At 37.4% G+C, this 23091-nt stretch overlaps 1 protein-coding gene across 1 annotated transcript in view; it reads left to right on the top strand.

Moving 5' to 3' along the window:
• Window positions 1-7124, top strand: part of LOC115212259 (uridine-cytidine kinase 2) — a 71396-nt gene extending 64272 nt beyond the window's left edge. Inside the window, exon 7 of the mRNA XM_029781101.2 lies at window positions 6654-7124. Coding sequence (XP_029636961.1) covers window positions 6654-6760 — 107 coding nt within the window. The 3' untranslated portion in view covers window positions 6761-7124. The remainder of the gene's footprint in view (window positions 1-6653) is intronic.
• The last annotated feature ends 15967 nt before the right edge of the window (window positions 7125-23091 follow it).

Raw genomic sequence — 23091 nt, 5'->3', positions numbered from 1 at the left:
CTCCTCCTTTACATTTAAGCTTTTTCTTGTCTCCTACTCTCTCCTATTTATCTTTTTTTCATTATTTAAGAAGCCTTCCATTTTCTATCATCTCTTCAATATAAATCATGTTTTCCTTCACCATTTTCTCATTATATTTATTCATTGCCAATGACCTAATTCAGTGTTCCACTCATTATCTTGCAGTGATCAATCATTCTTTTTATTTCCTCAATGACTTCTCCATGGTTCCTGTTTCCATCTCAGAATGACTATCCGTTCTTTCCTCGATGTCCTCTTTCTGATTCTTGTTTATTATTTCAGAACAACAACCCATTTCTTTAGCATTTCATCCTCATCATTTTAACATTGTTTCATGACTAGTTTTCCATCTTGGCACCGTAGTTAGAGTGTTGCACTCACAATCGTGAGAACATGATTTTCATTCCTGGTTTGGGCAATGCTTTGTGCTCTCGGGCAAAAACATTTCATTTCATGTTGTTCCACTCCACTAAACAACTGTAAACGAGCTTCAGCATTAGTTGATAAGATGGACTAGCTCCCCATCCAGGAGGAGTGTTGCAATCTCAGTCAACATGGAAACCAGGTTATACTCTGGCTTTATGAGTCCTTTTGCTCACGACAGACATAACCCAAGTATAGTTGGACATATCTTCTTCATTAGTGCTTTACAACCAAATGCTATTCCTTATAACAAGGCATGTTACTCACAGTGACTGTTAATCAAGTATTTATATGTGGCTTATCTCTTTTAATGAATTGTTTATATTTATTTATTCATTGTTGTCAGAGCATTGATAAATTGGAAATATTTAAAAATCAAATAGGTTCATTTCTGTACTGACAGTTGCAAGTAAAATTCTTTTGCATTAACCCTTTCGTTACTGTATTTATTTTGAGATGCTCTGTATTTCTTTCAGGCGTAGGAGTGACTGTGTGGTAAGTAGCTTGCTTACCAACCACATAGTTCTGGGTTCAGTCCCACTGCATGGTACCTTGGGCAAGTGTCTTCTACTATAGCCTCAGGTCGACCAAAGCCTTGTGAATGGATTTGGTAGACGGAAACTGAAAGAAGTCCATCGTATATATATATATGTGTGTGTGTGTGTATATATATATATATATATATGTGTGTGTGTGTGTATGTATGTGTGTGTGTCTGTCTCCTCAACATCGCTTGACAACCGATGCTGGTGTGTTTGCGTCTCCGTAATTTAGCGGTTCGGCAAAAGAAACCGTTAGAATAAGTACTAAGCTTACAAAGAACAAGTCCTGGGTGTCGATTTGCTCGACTAAAGGCAGTGCTCCAGCATGACCACAGTCAAATGACTGAAACAAATAAAAGAGTAAAGAGTACTTTAAATATAACAAAAAATTTAGTAAAATAACTTAGTTATCATTAAGCTAGAGTTAGGAGCATAAATTGTGACTAAGGTTTGGTGGAAGATTTTGATTCAACAAGACATTAGTACTCAGAGCCAGTGCCGGTTTCAGCTGGGCTGGTAATGAAAGGGTTAAATATTTGGCTATTTTGACCTTGGACTCTGAGCTATCCTTCGAGTATAACACAGTTTGGTCTTCTGCATTTCATATCAGTGGTTTTGGAAATTTGTTTATGGACATTTGCTCTAGAACGATTATTTTCCAATCAAACATTTACTGAAAGAGTGCTCAATTCAATTAAATAGAGTATTAAATATATTTTTTACAAGGAAAATTTGGATTGTGACTTAGAACTATGCTGGAGTGGAGTATAATTAGTGTCATGCAAGGATGGCTTATACAGTTATGTAACTTGATTTGAACTAATGATAAACTGAAGTATAAATTATTGGAGCAAAAATTTTTGAGAAGACAAAGAAAAAGTATAATTATTCTTAACTGGTAATAGAATGTTTGAAAGAAAGAAGAAAGTGTATGTATGCTGGGTGGGGTTTTAATACTCTTTACTCTTTTACTTGTTTCAGTCATTTGTCTGTGGCCATGCTGGAGCACTGCCTTTAGTCGAGCAAATCGACCCCAGGACTTATTCTTTGTAGGCCTAGTACTTATTCTATTGATCTCTTTTGCCGAACCGCTAAGTCACGGGGTGTAAAAACACCAGCATCGGTTGTCAAGTGATGTTGGGGGCGTGGGGGGACAAACACAGACACACAAACATATGCACACACATACATATAAATATATACATATATAAGACAGGCTTCTTTCAGTTTCCATCTACCAAATCCTCTAACAAGGCTTTGGTCGGCTCAAGGCTGTAGTAGAAGACACTTGCCGAAGGTGCCACATAGTGGGACTGAACCCGGAACCATGTGGTTGGTAAGCAAGCTACTTACCACACAGTCGCTCCTGCGCCTTTTGTTTTTCAGTTAAGAACTGTTTATACTGTTCTTTATTTATCTGCCTTTATTTATATGTACCAATACACTTTTTACTTACTTCAGACACTTCTGCTGTGTAAACCATGCCTACATAACAATAATTATATTCCACCCAAGCAGATAACTGGTATCAAAACTACAGAATTCATTACATTTGGCAAAACCTCTTTTTTCTACCCCTCTGAAGAAATTTTGTCTAATATAATGATTTTATTTAATTATTATTTTAATCTATTAGGCCTAACTGAAACAGCTGTAAGGGACCATGTTTGATTTTGCAGATGCTAAATTTTTATCAAATGTTATATCTCCATTTTCTTACTTTCTTTTGAATGATCATAAACCATGATTTATATATAAACCTATTGTTTTATGAAATTCACAACAAATATTAGGCATTAAACCAATAATTCATTGGATGATACCATCCCTTAATAAGGCTAATTTAACCTCTAATTGAATATATATGTATATATATATCTTTGTGTGTGTGCGTCTTTGTGTCTGTGTTTGTCCCACCACCTCCACCAAGTACTAAGCCAACAAAGAATAAATCCTGCATGTCAATTTGCTCGACTAAAGGCAGTGCTCCATCATGGCCACAGTCAAATGAATAAAACAAGTAAAAGAATAATAGAATATATAATATCAACCTCTGTTGACATTTTTTAACGATACCAAGAGTATAATTAGTATAATTGTTATTGACATTATAAAATAGCCCGTCGCTTTAGTTTAATTTATCCATCTAATTACTGCTGATCAATATTAGTTTTCACTTATCATGTCATTTCTGTTTTCACTTGATCCGACAGTGTTTTCTTGCTACTTGTAGATCCAAAACATTAACTGGAGATTCGTTTTTTTTTTTCAATAAGTACTATAAACAATATTTTAGAAAATTACTAATTTTAATTCTCACGAGAGATATTCAGCAACAGTACTTTGTAGTAAAGATTGTTTGCCAACATAAGCATGGCAGTCCTGGTTTAGGACTAATGTTGCTGTAATTTAGCCTCAGGAATCATCGTCTCCAGCTGATTTTAATTCCCATTTTCAAAAAGCTGTAAAAAGCACTAAGTCCACTCTGCTAAGTGTCGTATAGCCAGCTGGAGACGATGTCTCCTGGGGCTAAATTACAGCAACATTAGTCCTAAACCAGGACTGCCATGTTATGTTGGCAAACAATCTTTACTACAAACAATATTTTGACCAAAGATTATAATTATTAGAGGGTAAAAAGTGAAGTTGTAGCATGCATGCCTTCTTTCAAGTCATCATCATCATCACCAGCGTTTAACATCCGTATTCCATGCTGGCATGGGTTGGACAGTTTGACTGGTGGGGTCTGGGAAGCCAGGTGGCTGCACCAGGCTCCAATCTGATCTAGCAGTGTTTCCACAGCTGGATGCCCTTCCTAACACCAACCACTCTGAGAGTGTAGTGGGTGCTTTTCATGTGCCACCAGCACAGGGGCCAGGGGAGGCTGGCATCGACCACATTTGGATGGTGCTTTTACATGCCACTGGCAAGGGAGCCAGAGGGGGTGGCATCGACCACGTTTGGATGGTACTTTCACATGCCACCAGCATAGGAACCAATCGGGGCGAGGGGGCTGGTATTGACCACGTTTGGATGGTGCTTTTTATGTGCCACCGGCAGTATATTAATGATATAGACGACATACTTCATCATCATCATCATTGCTTAATGTTCGCCTACTATGCTGGAATGGGTGGGGTAGTTTGACAGGAGCAAGCCAGGCAGAAACGTGCACCAGACTTCTCAAACTGTTTTGGCAGGGTTTTTGCACCTGGATGCCCTTCCTAACACCAACCATTTCGCTTTTTGAAAGTGGGCATAAAATCAGTATTTCGAGTTGATTTATTGATAGTTTCTTGAACCACATGCTGGTGTGGCAGTGTGTTAAGAAGCTTACTTCCCAACCACTTGGCCCTGGGTTCAGTTCCACTGCATGACATCTTGGGCCAGTGTCTTCTACTATAGCCTTGGACCGACCAAAGCCTTGTGAGTGTATTTGCTATATTGAAACTGAAAGAAGCCCATCGTATATATATATATATATATATGTGTGTGTGTGTGGTGTGTGTGTGTGTGTGTGTGTGCGTGTGTGTGATAACCGGCTTGATAACCGATGTTGGTATGTTTACATCCCCGTAACTTAATGATTCAGTAAAGGAAACCAATAGAATAAATACCAGGCTTACAAAGAGTCCTGGGGGTGATTTGTTCAACTAAAGGTGGTGCTCCAGCATGGCCGCAGTCTCTGTGTCTGTATTTGTTTCTCCCCAGAGTTGACGTATTTACATTCCCATAACTTAGCGGTTAGGCAAAAGAGCCAAATAAAATTAGCATCAGGTTTCAAAAATTAAGTGCTGGGGTCGATTTGCTTACACTTACACTTTTACACTTTTACTTGTTTCAGTCATTTAACTGTGGCCATGCTGGAGCACCATCTTTAGTCAAGCAAATCGACCCAAGGACTTATTCTTCGTAAGCCTAGTACTTATTCTATCGGTCTATGTTGCCGAACCGCTAAGTTATGGGGATGTAAACACACCAGCATCGGTTGTCAAGCGATGTTGGGGGGGACAAACACAGACACACAAACATATACACACACATACCTATATATATACGATGGGCTTCTTTCAGTTTCCGTCTACCAAATCCACTCACAAGGCTTTGGTCGACCCAATGCTATAGTAGAAGACGCTTGCCCAAGGTGCCATGCAGCGGGACTGAACCCAGAACCATGTGGTTCATAAGCAAGCTACTTACCACACAGCCACTCCTATGCCTGACTAAAATACTTCAAGGTGGTGCCCCAGCATGGCCACAATCTGATGGAAGAAACAAGTAAAGGATAAAAAATACCACACTCAAATGTAGATTTCTAACATTGGTTCAGCTTCAGATATTTAGTTGGTGTCGGGTTCAGTTGATTAAATTTTTCCCAGTGTTTAATTTCTATTTTAGTTTAATCCGTCTTGGAAGGATGAACGGCGTAGTTGACTCTGCTGGGATTTGAACCAAGAACTTGAAGTCTTGTTTCTAAATACTGCAATGCATTTTGTCCAATACATCCCGGGCAATGGGGGCAGAATAAAGGATCAAATAGGCACGGAAAAAAAACGAAATGGATACATCGAAGAGGCCAGGGAACAGAAGAAAGAAGAAAAAAGACATGCATCCAGCACCAGAGCTGAAGACACCTCCGAAAACGTCAAAACGGCAGAGGAGCAGGGGCCGAAACTGGACGTGGTTCCTCCTGATGATGTCTTGAGCTAACTGGATCCTATAAAGGAGCTGTTGTGGTAGCAGACCACGAAACACGGTTGTAATTCCATGATTCTGCCAATTTGCTGAAATATAGACAACAGATAAACTGGCACTTTCAGTTGATTCGCTGATCAACAGAACAACCTTCTTGTGATATTAGTATGCAAGTGGCTGAGTGCTCCACAGACACATGTACCCCTTATGTAGTTCTCCGGAAGATTAAGTGTAGCACAGAGTGCGATGACGTTGGTCGTTTGAATTGCTGGTGTAAATGACCAATACCGTGTGAATAGACTAGACTTGGTTGATGGAAACTGAAAGAAGCTCATAGTATATATATATATATATATATATATATATATATATATATATATCATCATCATCATCATTTAACGTCCGTTTTCCATGCTAGTATGGGTTGGACGGTTCGACCGGGGTCTGGTAAGCCATGGAGGCTGCACCAGGCTCTAGTCTGATTTGGCAGTGTTTCTACAGCTTGATGCCCTTCCTAACGCCAACCACTCCGTGCGTGTAGTGGGTGTTTTTTACGTGCCACCAGCATTATATATATATATATATATATATGATTACTTGTATCCTTATTTAATATGCATAGAATAATATGTTATATATATGTATGTTATTATAATAATCAGTTTAATAAATAAATAAGTTAACATTTTTAATGTCCTAAAGTTGATGAACCAACTATTTTTCTCCTCCATTTTCTTATTTGCAATATATATATATTATTAAGAGACCAAAGTGTACGTACGCCGCTATATGTTTTATATATAAAAAAATACAAACTGGGACAAGAACACAAAACATCCACTTGCATGCTAGGAAATATGATACATGATCTCATCTCATTTCTATGTTGATACGGTAACGAAAGGATTAATGAGAACCTGCAATGAATGTATCGTTTGTTGTTTGAATTTATTTTCTCTTTGTTTTTTTTAGTTGCCATTGAGTTAATCGTCCAACATATCCAAGAATTACTACGACCGAGCAAAAGTGAATTCTTCCCAGACTCAAAGCCCTTAGTAATTGACTATGAATGCCATTGACATATGCAATGTCATACAGCTGTGCTGATAGCAAAACATATTAGAATGTTTGCATATTTTTCGTTTAGGGTTTTACTAATTTTCTTTAATTAATTATTATTAATTATGTAAAAAACCTTTTGTAACATTTTCATTTTCAATTTTTGTTGTTGTTATTTTTATTATTTGTAATTTATATGATTAATATTTTACTTAGGAGAAATAACTTCTATTTATATGACTGTTAATAAGCCTGGATTAATTAACACTTATTCATTTTCTCCAATTAACAATAATTGAAATGGTTTAAATTATGGAAAAAAAAAAGCAAGCGAGCAAAAATGGACCCAGAAAAAAAAAACATGAAAAGAAAAATTAAAGAATACAGATTCCTTTCCCTCGAGGGAAAATGAAGAGATAAAATAAAAACTTAGATTTACTTTTTTTGAAAGATCCTATCAATAATTTTAATAGAGTTTGTTGAAAATAATAACTAATAAAGCCAAAATATTATTTTTAATGGTACATGTGTGTTGTTGTTGATTGTTTGTTGAGTGAAGCGGTCTTCATCCCAGCTGTAGTGGGAGAAGTCCGAAACGTGGTCCTTTGCTATTGGTAAGATCCGCAGAAGAGAAAGGTTAACCCCGACACCGAGAGCATCGACGGATAGATGAATGCGCATCCAGGCTCAGCGGTTGCGTAGGAAGTCGGGGACAAGAAACAGGAAGAAAGAGTGAGAGAAAGTTGGAGCGAAAGAGTACAACAGGGGTCGCCCCCCCCCCTGCCGGAGCATCGTGGAGCTTTAGGTGTTTTTGCTCAATAAACACACGCAACGCCCGGTCTGGGAATCGAAACCGCGATCCTCCGACGGCGAGTCCGCTGCCCTAACCATTGGGCCATTGCGCCTGCACCGTCGTCGTCGTCGTCGTCGCCGTCGCTGCCGCCGTTGCCGCCGCTGCCGCCGCCGTCGTCGTCGTCGTCGATGATGTTCATGCTGTTATTGAACATTAACTCAACTGTGATTGATTACTGATAGTTTGTCGATCAACTGATGAGGCTCAAAGCAGTGATCCATTGACTTTGTTTATGACAGATCAATAGTAAATCAAACGACGAGGTTCTATCAATAGATCATTGATCCAGCTTTATTATATCCACTTAACTCAGCATTTCTCAACCGGGGTTCCACAGAACCCTAAGCTTCCGCAAAAGGTTCCTAGGGATTCCGTGAGAAAGAGTGAGATAAGCTAATGCTAATTTCATGATTGTAATATAACTATACATGCACAGCATATTATTGGTTATTGCAATATTGTAATATAGGGCGTCGAGCTGGCAGAATCGTTAGCACACCGAGCAAAATGCTCGGTGGCGAACTGGCAGAGACGTGAGCACGCCGGGCGAAATGCCTAGCTGTATTTCGTCTGCCGCTACGTTCTGAGTTCAAATTCCGGCGAGGTCGACTTTGCCTTCCATCCTTTCGGGGTCGATTAAATAAGTACCAGTTGCGCACTGGGGTCGATATAATCGACTTAATCCCTTTGTCTGTCCCCTCTATGTTTAGCCCTTTGTGGGCAATAAAGAAATAAATATTGTAATATAAACATTATCCTATCTAAAGACAAAGCAAAATTGTTTACTTAGTTGTTTTTCATTACTTCTAGCTTTGTTTCATCGAAATATTGGGTTGTCCGGAAAGTTGGTGCCAATTTATAGTAGCTTACCTTTCGACTTATTTTAGGATATGGCTGAGTACATAAAATAGGATTTGACTACACCTCCATTTGGGGCACAGTTTAAGCTATCTTTTCGTGGGAGAAGGTTTATGTTCCTATAACTTGTGTTAATTCTATAACCCTTTAAAATGGAAGATAAGAAAGTTCATTTTCGGCACTTGATGCTTTGGAAACCAGACAAAAATTGCTGCCGCTCGGCTGGGGTGTGTTACCCCACCCTCCATATTCACTAGATATTGCTCCTTCGGATTTCCACTTATTCAGGTCTCTGCAGAATAGTCTTAATGGTAAAAATTTGAATTCCTTGGATGACGTAAAAAATACCTTGATGAATTCTTTGCCATGAAACCCCTTCAATTCTGGGAAGAGGGTATTTTCAAGTTAAAGAAAAGATAGAGATGCATTGTGCAACAAAATAGTTCATATTTGGTTGATTAAAAATGTAATGGCAAGTATTTATTGACCTTTTTCTTTCCTTTAAAAATTGGCATGAACTTTCCGGACAACCCAATATATGATGTTACCTTATCTAATTTGAGTATAACTTCTTAATTTGTGGTGACAAAAGTAAGTTCCTGATACAAGTGTTGGTTCTGACGATACTCCAGAGTGTTCTGAAATGCTTTGATTCTGATCAAACTCATCCTACCTGTTATTCATGTTTTCAAAAACTCGGATGAACATTCTAATCTTCATAACCATTACCCAAGGAATCCTCTCTCTATTATCTATAAGGTCTTTAAGTTCTTGATCCATCATGTTTTTGTATTGTACCCTGAATCATTTTGTTTTCTGACAAGCAGCGTGGTTTCCGTACGTCATGCTGCCCTGATGAACCTCTGCATGTAATAAATGAATACTTCTATCTTAATTTAGATAATTGTGGTGAGGCAAGTATTGTTGTCCTTAACATGTGTGATGGTTATCTAGGCACAGAGTTAAAAACTGTGGGTGAAAATATTCTTGTGGTGTTCTATTTGCGAAATTGAAAATTCTTCATATGTTTTCTTTTTATATAAATTTGTTGAACTGAAAGATTGTTTGGTAGCCAGAATTTTGTGTTAGTTCTTATGAAGATGTTGAGCATTTTGTATGCAAGTGATTGTCAGGGAACGTAGTTGGAAGCTTTGTTGATGTCAGTGACATTAAGAATGCCTCAACTGCTTTTTTTGTGTTTGTTGAAGCCATCACGCATTTCTTTTGTATTAGGTGGTGTAGTGGTTGAGTGTATTAGTTTGAATTCCTATGTGATTTTGTGAGGCATTTCATGTTAAATTTGGTGTTGTGTTTCTGTCTTATCTCTGTGGTATTTGGTGTTTAGTTTTTGAAAGAAATGCTTGATAAGATTCTTCATGCTGTCTTCTTGAATCTAATTATAACAACTTGAAGTTGTTTCTGTGTCTTGAGATGTCTGGGTTGTCGTTAAATGGCGATATTACTACTTTCATTTGTTGTTTTTACTTTCTGGGTCTAGAGAAAGAATACCCATCGTTTACACAAACCCTCCAAGACCAGTGAGACTGATGCCATCAATGCTCTTCTTGAATCTTTATAAGCCAGCACATTCGAGAAAGACATGGATTGGAAGGAATTTCCAGAGAGCCCATAGAGCTGATGTTATTTACACCCAGTTCATGCTTACAGTTATCACCACAATTTAAACAGAACATTATGGGCGCCAGTCTCATTGTTCTTAGAGGTCTTACAAAATCACGGACACTTTCTCTTTCTCCATACTCAATAAGTGAGAAAAAAACCTTCCAAACTATTGCAAACCTCCAAGATTTTTAAAAATCTGTTGTTAATTACATGCTTCGTGAAAGTATGTTGGACTAAATTACACAGAGGAGAGTTATTTTGCATCTTCTGCGTAATCTCTCTATATATAAAGCTGAAGTTGTCTGTTTATGGCAGGTTTGGTAGCCTTCAACTAAAACCATCTCCTCCGAGACCCTGCGGCACAAATTGACCAAAATTGTGAGTATGATAGAAGAAGGCTTGCTCTTCCTTCCGTAGGAAAAAAAATTCAAATTGGACCATGTTAACACCAATAATTATTTACATAAAAAAAGGTGCTTTTTTCTATGAAAATCCCTATTTTGTACGATTTTTTGACTGCTGTGTTGCCATTTTTCGGTGTATTTCAACCAGAAAAATGTTCACTTAAAGAGAATAAGCTACATAAGGCAAAATTTTTACTTTTCAAAAATTCCAATTCTAAAGGGTCAAAACAAACCCGAGCAACGCCGGGCGATACTGCTAGTACGTTTAAAAGAAGGAAATATTTTGCTCTACATATCATTTCTAGTTATATTCTGGGACCGAATTCGATCGGCTGCACTTGTTCCCTACAAAATTGGTCTTCGGTTTTTGGACCAAATGACTTTTGTACTTACCACATCAAGGAAGAAAATCTTTTCTCTCACAGCAACATCGATATTAAAGTTCAGACAGATAATTAGACTGACAGTTCGGGAGGCAAAACACGGACAATTTGAACCGGAACTAAGAGCAGCATTTATCCTGAAGGTATTAAGTCCAGAGTAAGAATAACATACGCATTTTTTGTACAATAGTTTATAAAAGTAATGTTCTTGGATTATCTCTGCTTATACTGACCATAATTTAGTTCTGTTGCTGTTTAACCCCAGATCAGCTCTGATTGCGCAGACACAATCTAAAGCATTTCAGTTATGACCATTCTCCCTTTTCTCTTGACAAGTAAATTTTCCAAAAGATAATGGAATATTTTGTTTGGAAACTCCACAGAACACCTAGACCTGGTTACGAATTTGCAATGCTCCTATCTCAATATCTTGATACAATCATTCCACCATTTCACAAATATATTTCATTACACCTTTTCATTTGTCATTGATGGTCTGAGTATCGGTACTACTACACTCAGAAAATTCACCTCCGAAGTGCAGACACGAGAAAGATTGTTTTTGTGAAAGATCAACTATTCAGTCACGAATAAAAAAAGTAAAGCTATTTTATAATTTTAATTTTTTATTTATACCAATATACAGGTAGATAACACATATTGAGTACATTTTTAAAGAATTCAATATTCAATATGCATAATTTTTGGCATGGATAAATAAAAATTTTGCTAACACTAGGTAAAAAATACCAGTTTACTTAGATCTGTGAGATTTACGAGAAGACGCAGCCATTCTCAATGACTTGCGAGCAAACACTGAGTCAGAATCACGTGGTCTTGGTTATGTAGGCGCTTTAGAGGTGTCCAATGAATTGGTAACTGCGACTCAATTATAATTTATATTTCTGTTGTAATTTATGCTGAAAAATTGTCCAATACATTGGAGAAAGTGACTGAAGGGGTTGATTGTTACCCTTGAATGCAAGTGCACCCTTCCACACCACCAATGTGTTATCAAAGAAAGCAAGGCCAATATGCAGGTCAGAGCAAAAATAGATATACAGTTGCTTAATATGAGCGGAATAGCTTTAGTAATAAAATAAAGAAATGAAAATAACATTCCACTCATATTAAGCAACTGTATACCTACTTTTACCCACCCCTGTAGTTTGGCATATGTGTCATTGCAAAGATTGCTGTTAGAACATGGCTAGGATTTTAACATAACTCGGATCTTTTCATATAGCAAGAACCTCTTGAAGGCCAGACATTATTTCAGTGTTCAACAATTTTTGACACTCTCTAAAGTTCCAAGAGAGGCCCACAGTGATGTACTGATCCCAAATCAAGGACGGTGCAACTACTATGCACACGCAGACATCCTGGGTTGCATCCAGAGAAGGGTCACTCAACTGACTGATGCTCAATCACTAACAGATATGATCTAGCCCAGGGGTTCTCAACCATTTTTTATCTGTGGACCCTATTTATTACTATATTATTCTGGTGGATCTCTTCATCGCCATTTGATATTTAAAAATTCCTATGTGTAGTTCAACCTACACATGAACTTGTGTAAGTTGAACTATGTAAACTGTTAGAGAAAGAAGCCTAGTTGTTTCTTGCAATATACACCAATACACAGTGGCGGACTGGGTCTAAAAATATTGGTTGCCAGGAGACTAAGGGAACCCACCCGCAACTACAAGGGTGGCTCACCCGCAATTACAAGGGGGCCCACCTTCAGCTACAAGGGGGCCCACCCGCAACTACAATGCTATGACTTAATTTTTTTTGTTAAAAGTATTCTTTTCAACTGTCTACAAACACAGCCAGGCTGAAATAATTAATGCATTCTTCCAGGAGTGAATAAAAAATTATATTCTCAGACTTGAGGGGATGGGCCCCTTAGATATTAACATGGTCCCTCCCTATATGGATTCTTATGGTGCAGGGGCCCACTTGCCATCGAGCAAGCTGGCAACCTAACCAGTCCGCCACTGCCAATACATACATCTAAAATTTTTCCAGAGGTCCTACTTACTATTGTAAATCCCCAACTTATAAGTTTGTTGGGTGGATCCCCCAAAATCTTATATGGACCCCGGTTGAAAATCACTGATATAGCCCTTGGTTCACGAGCGTGCCGTTTCTCTAATGGCCTCTATTCCTGGGAGCCAGCTGGTCCCGTACCACCTCAACTTAGGCACGCCAACTACATCTCATCACCGTTGCTGCATCCACTTCACCATCTTCACACTAACCACATCCTCAGCTATATCTTTCCTGCAGGCGTTGATCTGAAACAGTTTAAAATGAACATCAATAAAACTGCTTTTATTTAAGACGACGAGCTATCAGAATCGTTAATACGCCGGACAAACTGCTTAGTAGCATTTCGTCCGTCTTCACGTTTTGAGTTCGAATTCCTCAACATTTCTTTTTTAAACCAGACCTCTTTTTCTTGAATGAAATCATCCTAGAGTCAATGCGTGGCACTCCGTTGGTTACGGCGACGAAGGTTCCAGCTTGCTCGCGAAATTAATGCGCAAGTGGCTGAGCACTCCACAGACACGTGCACCCTTAACGTAGTTCTCGAGGAGATTAAGCGTAACACAGAGTGTGACAAGGCTGACCCTTTGAAAAACAGGTACAACAAAAACAGGAAGAAGGAGTGAGAGAAAGATGTGGTGAAAGAGTCCAGCAGGGTTCACTGCCATCTCCTGCCGGAGCCTCGTGGAGTTTTAGGTGTTTCCGCTCAATAAACACTCACAACTACCAGTCTGGGAATCGAAACCGCGATACTACGATCGCGAGCCCACTACCCTAACCACTGGGTCATTGCGCCTCCTCCTAGATTCAATAAATTATCAATAAACAGTAATCCAGTTATTTCATGGTAATTCTTTATTAGAACTTGAAAATGCTATCACTCCCTACCTCTTTGCATCATATATTGTATAACCGTCGTATAATGTTAAACTCATGACGTTTTTAGGTTTCTTTGACTCGTTTTAGTCATCAGACTGCAGCCATGCTGGGGCACCGCCTTGAAGAATGAATCGACACTAGGAATTATTATTATTATTATTATTATTATTATTATTATTATTATTATATTATTATTATTATTATTATTATTATCATCATCATCTCCACCTTAGCGAAAGTTGAGATATTGTTTTCAGTTGTGTTTGCTTGTTTGTTTGTCCGTGGACAAGATATCTCAAGAACTGCCGGATGGATTCGGATAAAAGTTTCAGGGATGTTTGGCCGCGTGACGAGCACGAAGCGAATAAGTTTTGGGATCGATCCGGTACCGGACAAAGATTCTGGATTATTTTTCCTGCCTTTTTACTTAATTTTTGAGAGCGGTCGGGTTCATTTCTAGTATTCTCGTTTGTGAGAGCGGTCGAGTTTATTTCAGATATTCTCCTTTTTAAAAATAATATCTGGCTAATCGTTGAGAGGACGTTGGTGTTTCCTTGGTGGAGGTTTGCGCTCTCTGAGTGCTCTTCTTCTTCTTCTTCTTCTTCTTCTTCTTCTTCTTCTTCTTCTTCTTCTTCTTCTTCTTCTTCTTCTTCTTATTATTATTATTATTATTATTATTATTATTATTATTACTCTTTCCTGTACATTTCTTTCATCTTGTGTTCATTCGTCTTATCCCTTTCAATGATACTCAGGAACTTATGTCCTTCCTCTCCGACTTCCTTTATAGTTTCACCACTTTCCAGCTTGATCCCATGACTTTTACTGATTTTCCCCCTTTTGAGAATTATTACACCACGCCAATATCTTTGCTAATCATCAACACGGTTGCTGTCAAACTCTCACTTTCTTTCTGTCTTAGCAAATAGCTTTAGGTCGTCCAAAGACAACAGGTTGTTTACTTTCACCCTGGCTAGCATGTACCCCATACGCATCTTTCTTAAAACGCCCGTTAGTGGCAGTATGCAGACAACAAATAGGAGAGGCGACAGATTGTTCCCTTGAAAGATTCCTCTTTCGATATTTACTTCTCCCAGCTTATCTCCCCACGCTGTGAGTTCAGTTCGCCACGTTGTCTTTGAGTTTTGTATTAACTTCAGGATATTGTGGGATACCATAAGCAGTTTAAGGCATTCAATAATCCACGAGTGTGGGACCATGTCATATGCTTTCCTGTAGTCCACCCATGCCTTCACCAAATTCTTGTGTCTCTTTTTGCAGTCAGCCAGGATAGTCGTATCGATTGGTAATTGATCCTTCGTTCCTCTGCTCTTACATCTACACACTTTGTTCCATTGGTAGTAGGTCGTTCTCATCTAACTACTTATAAATGCTGTTTGATATGATGCCCGTCATCAGTTTCCACATCAGTGGCAAACAATATATTGGTCGGAAGTTTCCAACCGCATTCCCTTTACTTGGGCCCTACTGGCATAGTACCGTTCTTCCTTTTGTCATCCAGGTCGACACTTGATTCTCACTATTCAGTATTTCATACATCTGTCTCGAAATTCTCCTGTGCAGAACTGTCAAGTTTTTAAGCCAAAAGCCCTCAGGGCTTTTGGCCAGACGCTTTCCAGTTAGGAATTATACTGCACTTACCTCTAATCATCTCCTCGGTTACTCTCAAATCCTCCTGCTAATATTTTCCATTCTCCTCTTTGAGTGTCTTTAACCATACTGCTTCAGTTTCATGTTGTTTCTCCCGAGACCATATGTTTGAGCAGAATCTTTTGCTTTCTTCAGCATCTGGTACGGCCTTTTCACCTTTTTATTTCCCATCCAGTTCCTGATAGACTCGTTTCTGATTTTCATCGAAAAATCTGTTTAATCTGTGTATCTCAATTCTCTGCTCATATCTCTTTAGTTTATGTGCTTTAGCTTTCAACCTGTTTTAATTCCTCAATCACAACATTGAATCCCTTTCTCTTCACCCTATACTTCCTCTCTAGCTCAACATATTTCTCTCGTTGAACTTCATTTCTTTTTTTCCGTTCCAGAATATTAATGTTTTCTGGTCTCTTTAATAGACTATGTTATTCTCCTTTTCTACCATGGTACCTTCAGGTTATGTTGACATTTACCTTTGGCTTTCAAACCTAATTTCCGGGCTATAAAGATCGAGATTGCATTTATCAGATTGTTGGTGCCTGTGATGTCAGTCCTGATATCACCAGTGATAGCATTTATCTTCATGACCCACTCATTGAATTTCTTTCTGTCTGCAATTTTAAACCCCGTATGAAAGCACTGTTCACCAGAGGTTCAAATATCAATGATTTAATTTAAAATGGATATTTGTTCTTCGGTTCTTCCATCACTTTTCTGATCAATAATCTCAGCCTCATACTCGTTTTCTTCTTTTAACTCTACTGCTATAGATTCACTATCTTCATTTTGTTCCTCATCCTTCCGTTCACTGCTGGTCTTACTATCCCTAAGCACCCGTCTCTTAATGCTTTCTAATTCAACTGAGGATAACTATAAATTTTTTTTTATGGCTCTCGCTTGGTCACACAGATTTTGTCCACTTAATTCAAATAGACCTCTGTCGCACTATGCCCTGTGCATTCTTTTCCTATATCCCCTAGCGGGTACTTCATTATCATTTCTCGGATCACCCAGAAAGTAGCACTCCATTACAGCTACATTCATTTCTTTCGTTCACCTTCTTTTAGCAGTTGCTTGATTACGCCTGAGCCTACGCTGCTCACCTGTGGGGCACCCGCCGGGCGAGAGACCTTCACAAGGTGTTCCAGCCTCATTCAAGCCGTTCTCCTTTCTATTTTTATTTGACATTTCAGTACTCATGATGAGGGTTAGTTCATTTTAGGTTGCACAATCATCAGTATTTTTTCGCGTGACACCATCACTGGCAAGATCTCCAACATAGGATATAAGATTCCTGTAATCCTGGTTTAATTTTTGGAGTTTCCGTCTCCTAGAAGGCGTATTATTTATTATTATTATTATTGAGTGAGAGAGCAGTGCATGCCATTAAAGTGACACTGGAGTAAAATATACGAAGCCCAGTATACCCACCATGACTACCCGTCTGATAAGGGTACACCAGGCACATGCATTACAACCATATGTGCGCGACATGGTGATCTCATATCAAGATAAACAGCACATAACCTTGCAGGTAGGGCCTAGTTAGAATTTTCTTCTGGTCGAGTAACTCATCCCGCTCAAAAGGCCCCTGAATAAGGGTTGTTTAAGGATGTTGAACGAAACACCCATGTTTCCAGAGGTAAATTATTCAAACCTCAAAGAATCCCTCTCAACACATGGCTATGATGCTCCCCCACAAATTCTGCTTGTGATCAGAGATGTACATATCGTCAGCCACTAAGGGACATGCTCAACTGGTTAAAGTCAAACAACTGACAAGCAAATCTGTAGTATTGAGCAGAATATTTGCTGTAGCCCACCTTTTAAACCAAGACAAAACAATGTACATGATAACACTTCCAATAAGTTAAGATCAGAAGCCACGAGAGTCACACTCTGGTACTGCACCAGGGCATTTATTATTATTATTATTATATTATTATTATTATTATTATTATTATTATTATTATTATTATTATTATCACCATCATCATCATTGAAAGGCGGTGAGCTGGCAGAATCGTTACAACGCTGGAGGAAATGCTTAGCAGTATTTCGCTCATTGCTTCGTTCTGAGTTCAAATTCCGCCGACGTCGACTTTGCCTTTTATCCTTTCGAAGTCGGATAAAATAAGTACCAGTTGAACACTAGGAGTCGATGTAATCGACTCATTCCCTTTCCCAAAACTGTTGCCCTTGTGGCAAAATTTGAAATCATTATTATTAGTATTATTATTATTATTGTTGTTGTTGTTGTGTTGTTGTTGTTGTTATTATTAGCACGCCAGGCGAAATGCTTTGTGGTATTTCGTCTGTCGTTACGTTCTGTAATCGACTCATTCCCTTTCCCAAAACTGTTGCCCTTGTGGCAAAATTTGAAATCATTATTATTAGTATTATTATTATTGTTGTTGTTGTTGTGTTGTTGTTGTTGTTGTTGTTATTATTAGCACGCCAGGCGAAATGCTTTGTGGTATTTCGTCTGTCGTTACGTTCTGTAATCGACTCATTCCCTTTCCCAAAACTGTTGCCCTTGTGGCAAAATTTGAAATCATTATTATTATTATTATTATTGTTGTGTTGTTGTTGTTGTGTTGTTGTTGTTGTTGTTATTATTATTATTATTAGCACGCCAGGCGAAATGCTTTGTGGTATTTCGTCTGTCGTTACGTTCTGAGGTCAAATTCCACCAGTGTCGACTTTGACTTTCATCCTTTTGAGGTCAATAAATTAAGTACGAGTGAAACGTTGGTGTCGATGTAATCGACTACTCCCCTCCCCAAATTTCAGGCCTTGATCCTTTAGTAGAAAGGATTATCCTTATTATTGTTATTATTTTAAAAACCGAGTACTTCTCCTGTCGGTTTGTTGTCGACCCACTAGGTTACTGTCATAAACACACCAACGAGAAGTCGTGAAAGGCAAACATAAACAAACAAACAAACACACACACACACGCACACACACACAGACACAGACACACACACACACACACAGACACACACGTATGAAGACCTTTCAGTTTCTGTCTATCAAATACATTCATAAGGCCCTCTGTTATAAAAGACACTTACCTAAGGTACCTCACATTTAGACCGAACCCTGGACCATGTGGCTTGGAAGTAAACTTCTTATCACACAGTCACGTCCGTATCTATGTTATTGTTATTTTTAATGGCATCACAACCAGTGCCATTGTCTGAAGGTCACCCTTTGTATTTCAGTTGTCAAAACAACCTGACTGAGCAATGTTATGGCATAAACTTGCTTTGTCTATTAATTCTCTAAATTGTTTTATTTTGAAGGATGTTATCACTGTTGCCAATTTCATACTGCTTTCTGTTCAGTCTAGTCAGCGCTTCGTTGATCTCTTCTATGAACGTGCATGTATGTGTTAATCCGTTTTCATGAAGAAATGTTTCGATTCGTAAAATGTTTAATATAGTTTAATTTATTTGCCTCGGATGATGTCATGCTTCCGATTTCTAACAAGAATGAAATAGCGCTATACATGATTTTTTAATGACTAAAAATTTAAAAATCTTTGTAGTAAGATAAAAAAATGTATATTCTATGCAATTCCATATATCTTCGGTTTAAAATTCAAACTTCTAATCCATGCATGATCGAGCTAGAAATAATTATCTTCCTTACAATAAATTGCCGCCAGGACACACCACATGTAACTATTTTAGTTTTAAACCTTAAATAACCTTATATTTGTACCTATTTGTATGCAGAATTGTTTCCATAACTTGATGGCAGACCGTGCTTGTATCCCCTTATGCCAAGCTATCATATGAAAACTGAGCAATGATAACCCCTTTGTTATTCAATCTCAAATGTTTATATGTTAAGGAGTGGTTGTTTCTTTGATACAGAAATTAGCTTCAGTAGCGTGCCATGATGAGGTAATTATTTTCAATGAATATTTTAGATGAGATTCACTCTTCAACTATGATTGTAATCAAATATCGAAAATTTTAATAGCTTCTCTTACGACATTCATAATTGATTCATTAAAAATATTTCATCACGCTGATAATTGATAATCTTTGAATTATAGAAGTGAATTAATAGTGTTTTGGCTGGATCAAACTTCAACTATATTGAGCTGTATCTAGCTTATTTATATTGTTATCAATAATATCAAACGAAGTGTGCAAATTGGGATCATCATCAGAATATGACAATTTCTCAACTTCTTTTAAAGAATCATACAATTCTGTGGTATATAATAAAAATAAAGTGGGCAAAACTGGAACGCTCTACAGGAGACCCAGGAGAAGATATATAATTTCACTTTTATCATAATTAAAAATTACTCTTGAGTTCCTGTGGGTGAGGTAAGTAGCAACTCTGGGATATATATATATATATATATATATATATACTTTATTTTAAGCAGCAGAAAATTCAACAAAATCTGTTACTCTGAGTTTCTCAACGAGAAACTCAGAGTAACAGATTTGTTGAATTTTCTGCTGCTTAAAATAAATCATATTACTCTACCACTGGTATTTGAGTACTCTTTTTTCCACCTTGTTTCACATTTATGTGTTTACTCCGGTATATATATATATATATATAATATATATATATATATATATATATATATATATATATATATATATATATATATATATATATATAAAATTCTAAGAATTTCATATGTTAACACAGGAAGGTAGTTTCTGGTAATGTGTCACTATGATTTCACTTTTAGGCATAAAAACAATCAAGCTCTCTCTTCTTAGATACTTAAAAATACTATAGACTTAAATTAAGTTTACACCTAAAAAACCTGTTCAAGAAAAATTAAATTACCTTTAGATTTTAAAGTGAAAAATAACATGTCATTATCCTTAAAATATTTTCACACTGAAAAATTAACATTAAATATTCAATGGATGAATTAATAGCAAGATATAAAAAGAAAAGTAAAAAACAATTAATAAAACGGATAAAAGAATTAAAATATTGGATTTTTTTTTGTTTGTCTTTCACTTTTCAATTCCTTCAATTTTGTTCCAACTGATTTCAAATTTGGTGTATTAATGTAGTTTTGTATGCTAATTATTGAAATGAAATTCATTCTGACTGAATGTTTAATTTTTATCATTCTCGGTACATGTCCTCAGATTGAAGCCCCCAAACTCTGAATTGTTCGTATTGGAGCTTCGGGCGCGAATGCCAAGCAGTACAGTATGTCGTTTCCAAATTCTTAGCAGAGAGAATTGTTGTGTCATGATGCTGTCGACAAAATCAAAAATAAACAATGCGCATGCGCCAAATTATAAATATAAAATAGCGACAATTTACCCATCGTACCCTGTGTGTATGTGTATATGTGTGTATATATATATATAATATATATATATATATATATATATATATATATATAATATATATATATATGTATATATATATATATACTCTTTTACTTGTTTGTCATTTGACTGAGGCCATGCTGGAGTACCGCCTTTAGTCGAGCAAATCGACCTCAGGACTTATTCTTTGTAAGCGTTGTACTTATTCTATCTGTCTCTTTTGCCGAACCGCTAAGTTACGGGGACGTAAACACACCAGCATCGGTTGTCAAGCGATGTTGGGGGGACAAACACAGACACACAAACATATACACACCCACAAACATATACACACCCACATACATATATACGACGGGCTTCTTTCAGTTTCCGTCTACCAAATCCACTCACAAGGCTTTGGTCGGCCCGAGGCTATAGTAGAAGACCCTGAACTCAGGACCATGTGGTTGGTAAACAAGCTACTTACCACACAGCCACTCCTACGCCTATATATATATATATATATATATATATATATATATATATATATATATATATATATATATATATATATATATATATATATATATATATATTATATATATATATATATATATATATATATATAAATTTATATATATATACGTATGCATCTAAGTTTGTGTACGTACGAATGGCTGAAAATATTTAAATGAAATTATATATTCTAAAAAAGTACACAAGTATATTGAATTCAGTTAATCGTTTAGAATTTTATTTTTGAAGATTTCTAGTTTTCTAACTTTATTTCAAAAAAAGAATCTAAATATAAATTGCCAACGTTAGCTTTTGTGAATTGCCTTTCGTAACATCATGAATTATTAACACATCATGAGTGGAAGTTTTTTTTGAAAATTCTTAAAGGAAAACAAACAAACGACTCCTCACCAAAAAAAAAAACAACAAAAAGCAAAAAAAAAAACAAGATATTTATCTTTATATTATTTACATTTTACGGATATTTGTCCTCATCAAGATGAGGACAAATAACCATCAAATGTAAAAATGTAAATAATGTACATAATTCCTCATCTTTTAAATATAGAACTATATCTATTTTTATCTTTTATTTATTTCAGTCACTGGGCTACAGCCATTCTGGGGCATCGTCTTGAAGGGTTTTAATCGAAAAAATTGACCCCAGTATTAAATTTATTTTTGAAATCTGGTACTAATTGTATTGTTTTTTTTTGCCGAACCGCTAAGTTACGGGGACGTAAATACACCAACACCGGTTGTTAGGCTGTGGTGGAGGACAAACACAGTGACGCATACATTCACATATATAACGGGCTTCCTTACAGTTTTCGTCAACCGATTTCACTCAAAAATCTGTAGGTTGATCGGGCTGAGTAGAAGGCACTTTCCTAAGGTGCGACGCAGTAATAATAAATGCGCCCTTTTAAAGCCTAGCCAAGCTCATGGGCCGGGTCTCCCGGTTTCTATGGCGTATGTTTTCCCAGCTAGACGGGACGCTAGTCCATCGCAGCGTTACTCACTTTTGCCAGCTGAGTGGACTGGAGCAACGTGAAATGAAGTGTTTTGCTCCAGAACACAACGTGTCGCCCTGTCCAGGAATCGAAACCACAATCTTACGATCATGGTGCTGACAACCTAACCTCTAAGCCACGCGCCTCCACGACACATGGTTGTAAAGCGAGATTCTTAACTACATAGCCACACCTGTGCCTTTATGAATACTTCGAAAAAAGAAATATCTCGTATTACTTATTTCCTTACTACCCACAAGAGGCTAAACACACAGAGGACAAACAAGGACAGACAAACGGATTAAGTCGATTATATCAACTCCAGTGCGTAACTGGTACTTAATTAATCGAACCCGAAAGGATGAAAGGCAAAGTCGACCTCGGCGGAATTTGAACTCAAAACTAACGACAGACGAAATATCTATTTCTTTACTACCCACAAGAGGCTAAACACAGAGAGGACAAACAAGGACAGACAAACGGATTAAGTCGATTATATCGACCCCAGTGCGTAACTGGTACTTATTTAATCGAACCCGAAAGGATGAAAGGAAAAGTCAACCTCGGCGGAATTTGAACTCCGAACGTAACGGCAGACAAAATACGGCTACGCATTTCACCCGGCATGCTAACGTTTCTGCCAGCTCACCTCCCTTTTTTTAAAACAAACGCTACCACGCTGGTGTGTTAATCTATTTCTTTACTACCCACAAGGGGCTAAACGCAGAGAGAACAAACAAAGAGAGACAAACGGATTAAGTCGATTATATCGACCCCAGTGCGTAAC

The sequence above is a fragment of the Octopus sinensis genome, linkage group LG1 (genome assembly GCF_006345805.1).
Source record: "Octopus sinensis linkage group LG1, ASM634580v1, whole genome shotgun sequence".
Lineage (NCBI taxonomy): Eukaryota > Metazoa > Mollusca > Cephalopoda > Octopoda > Octopodidae > Octopus > Octopus sinensis.
The sequence above is the reverse complement of the archived record's forward strand: the minus strand, read 5'-3'. Positions and strand labels throughout refer to the sequence as shown.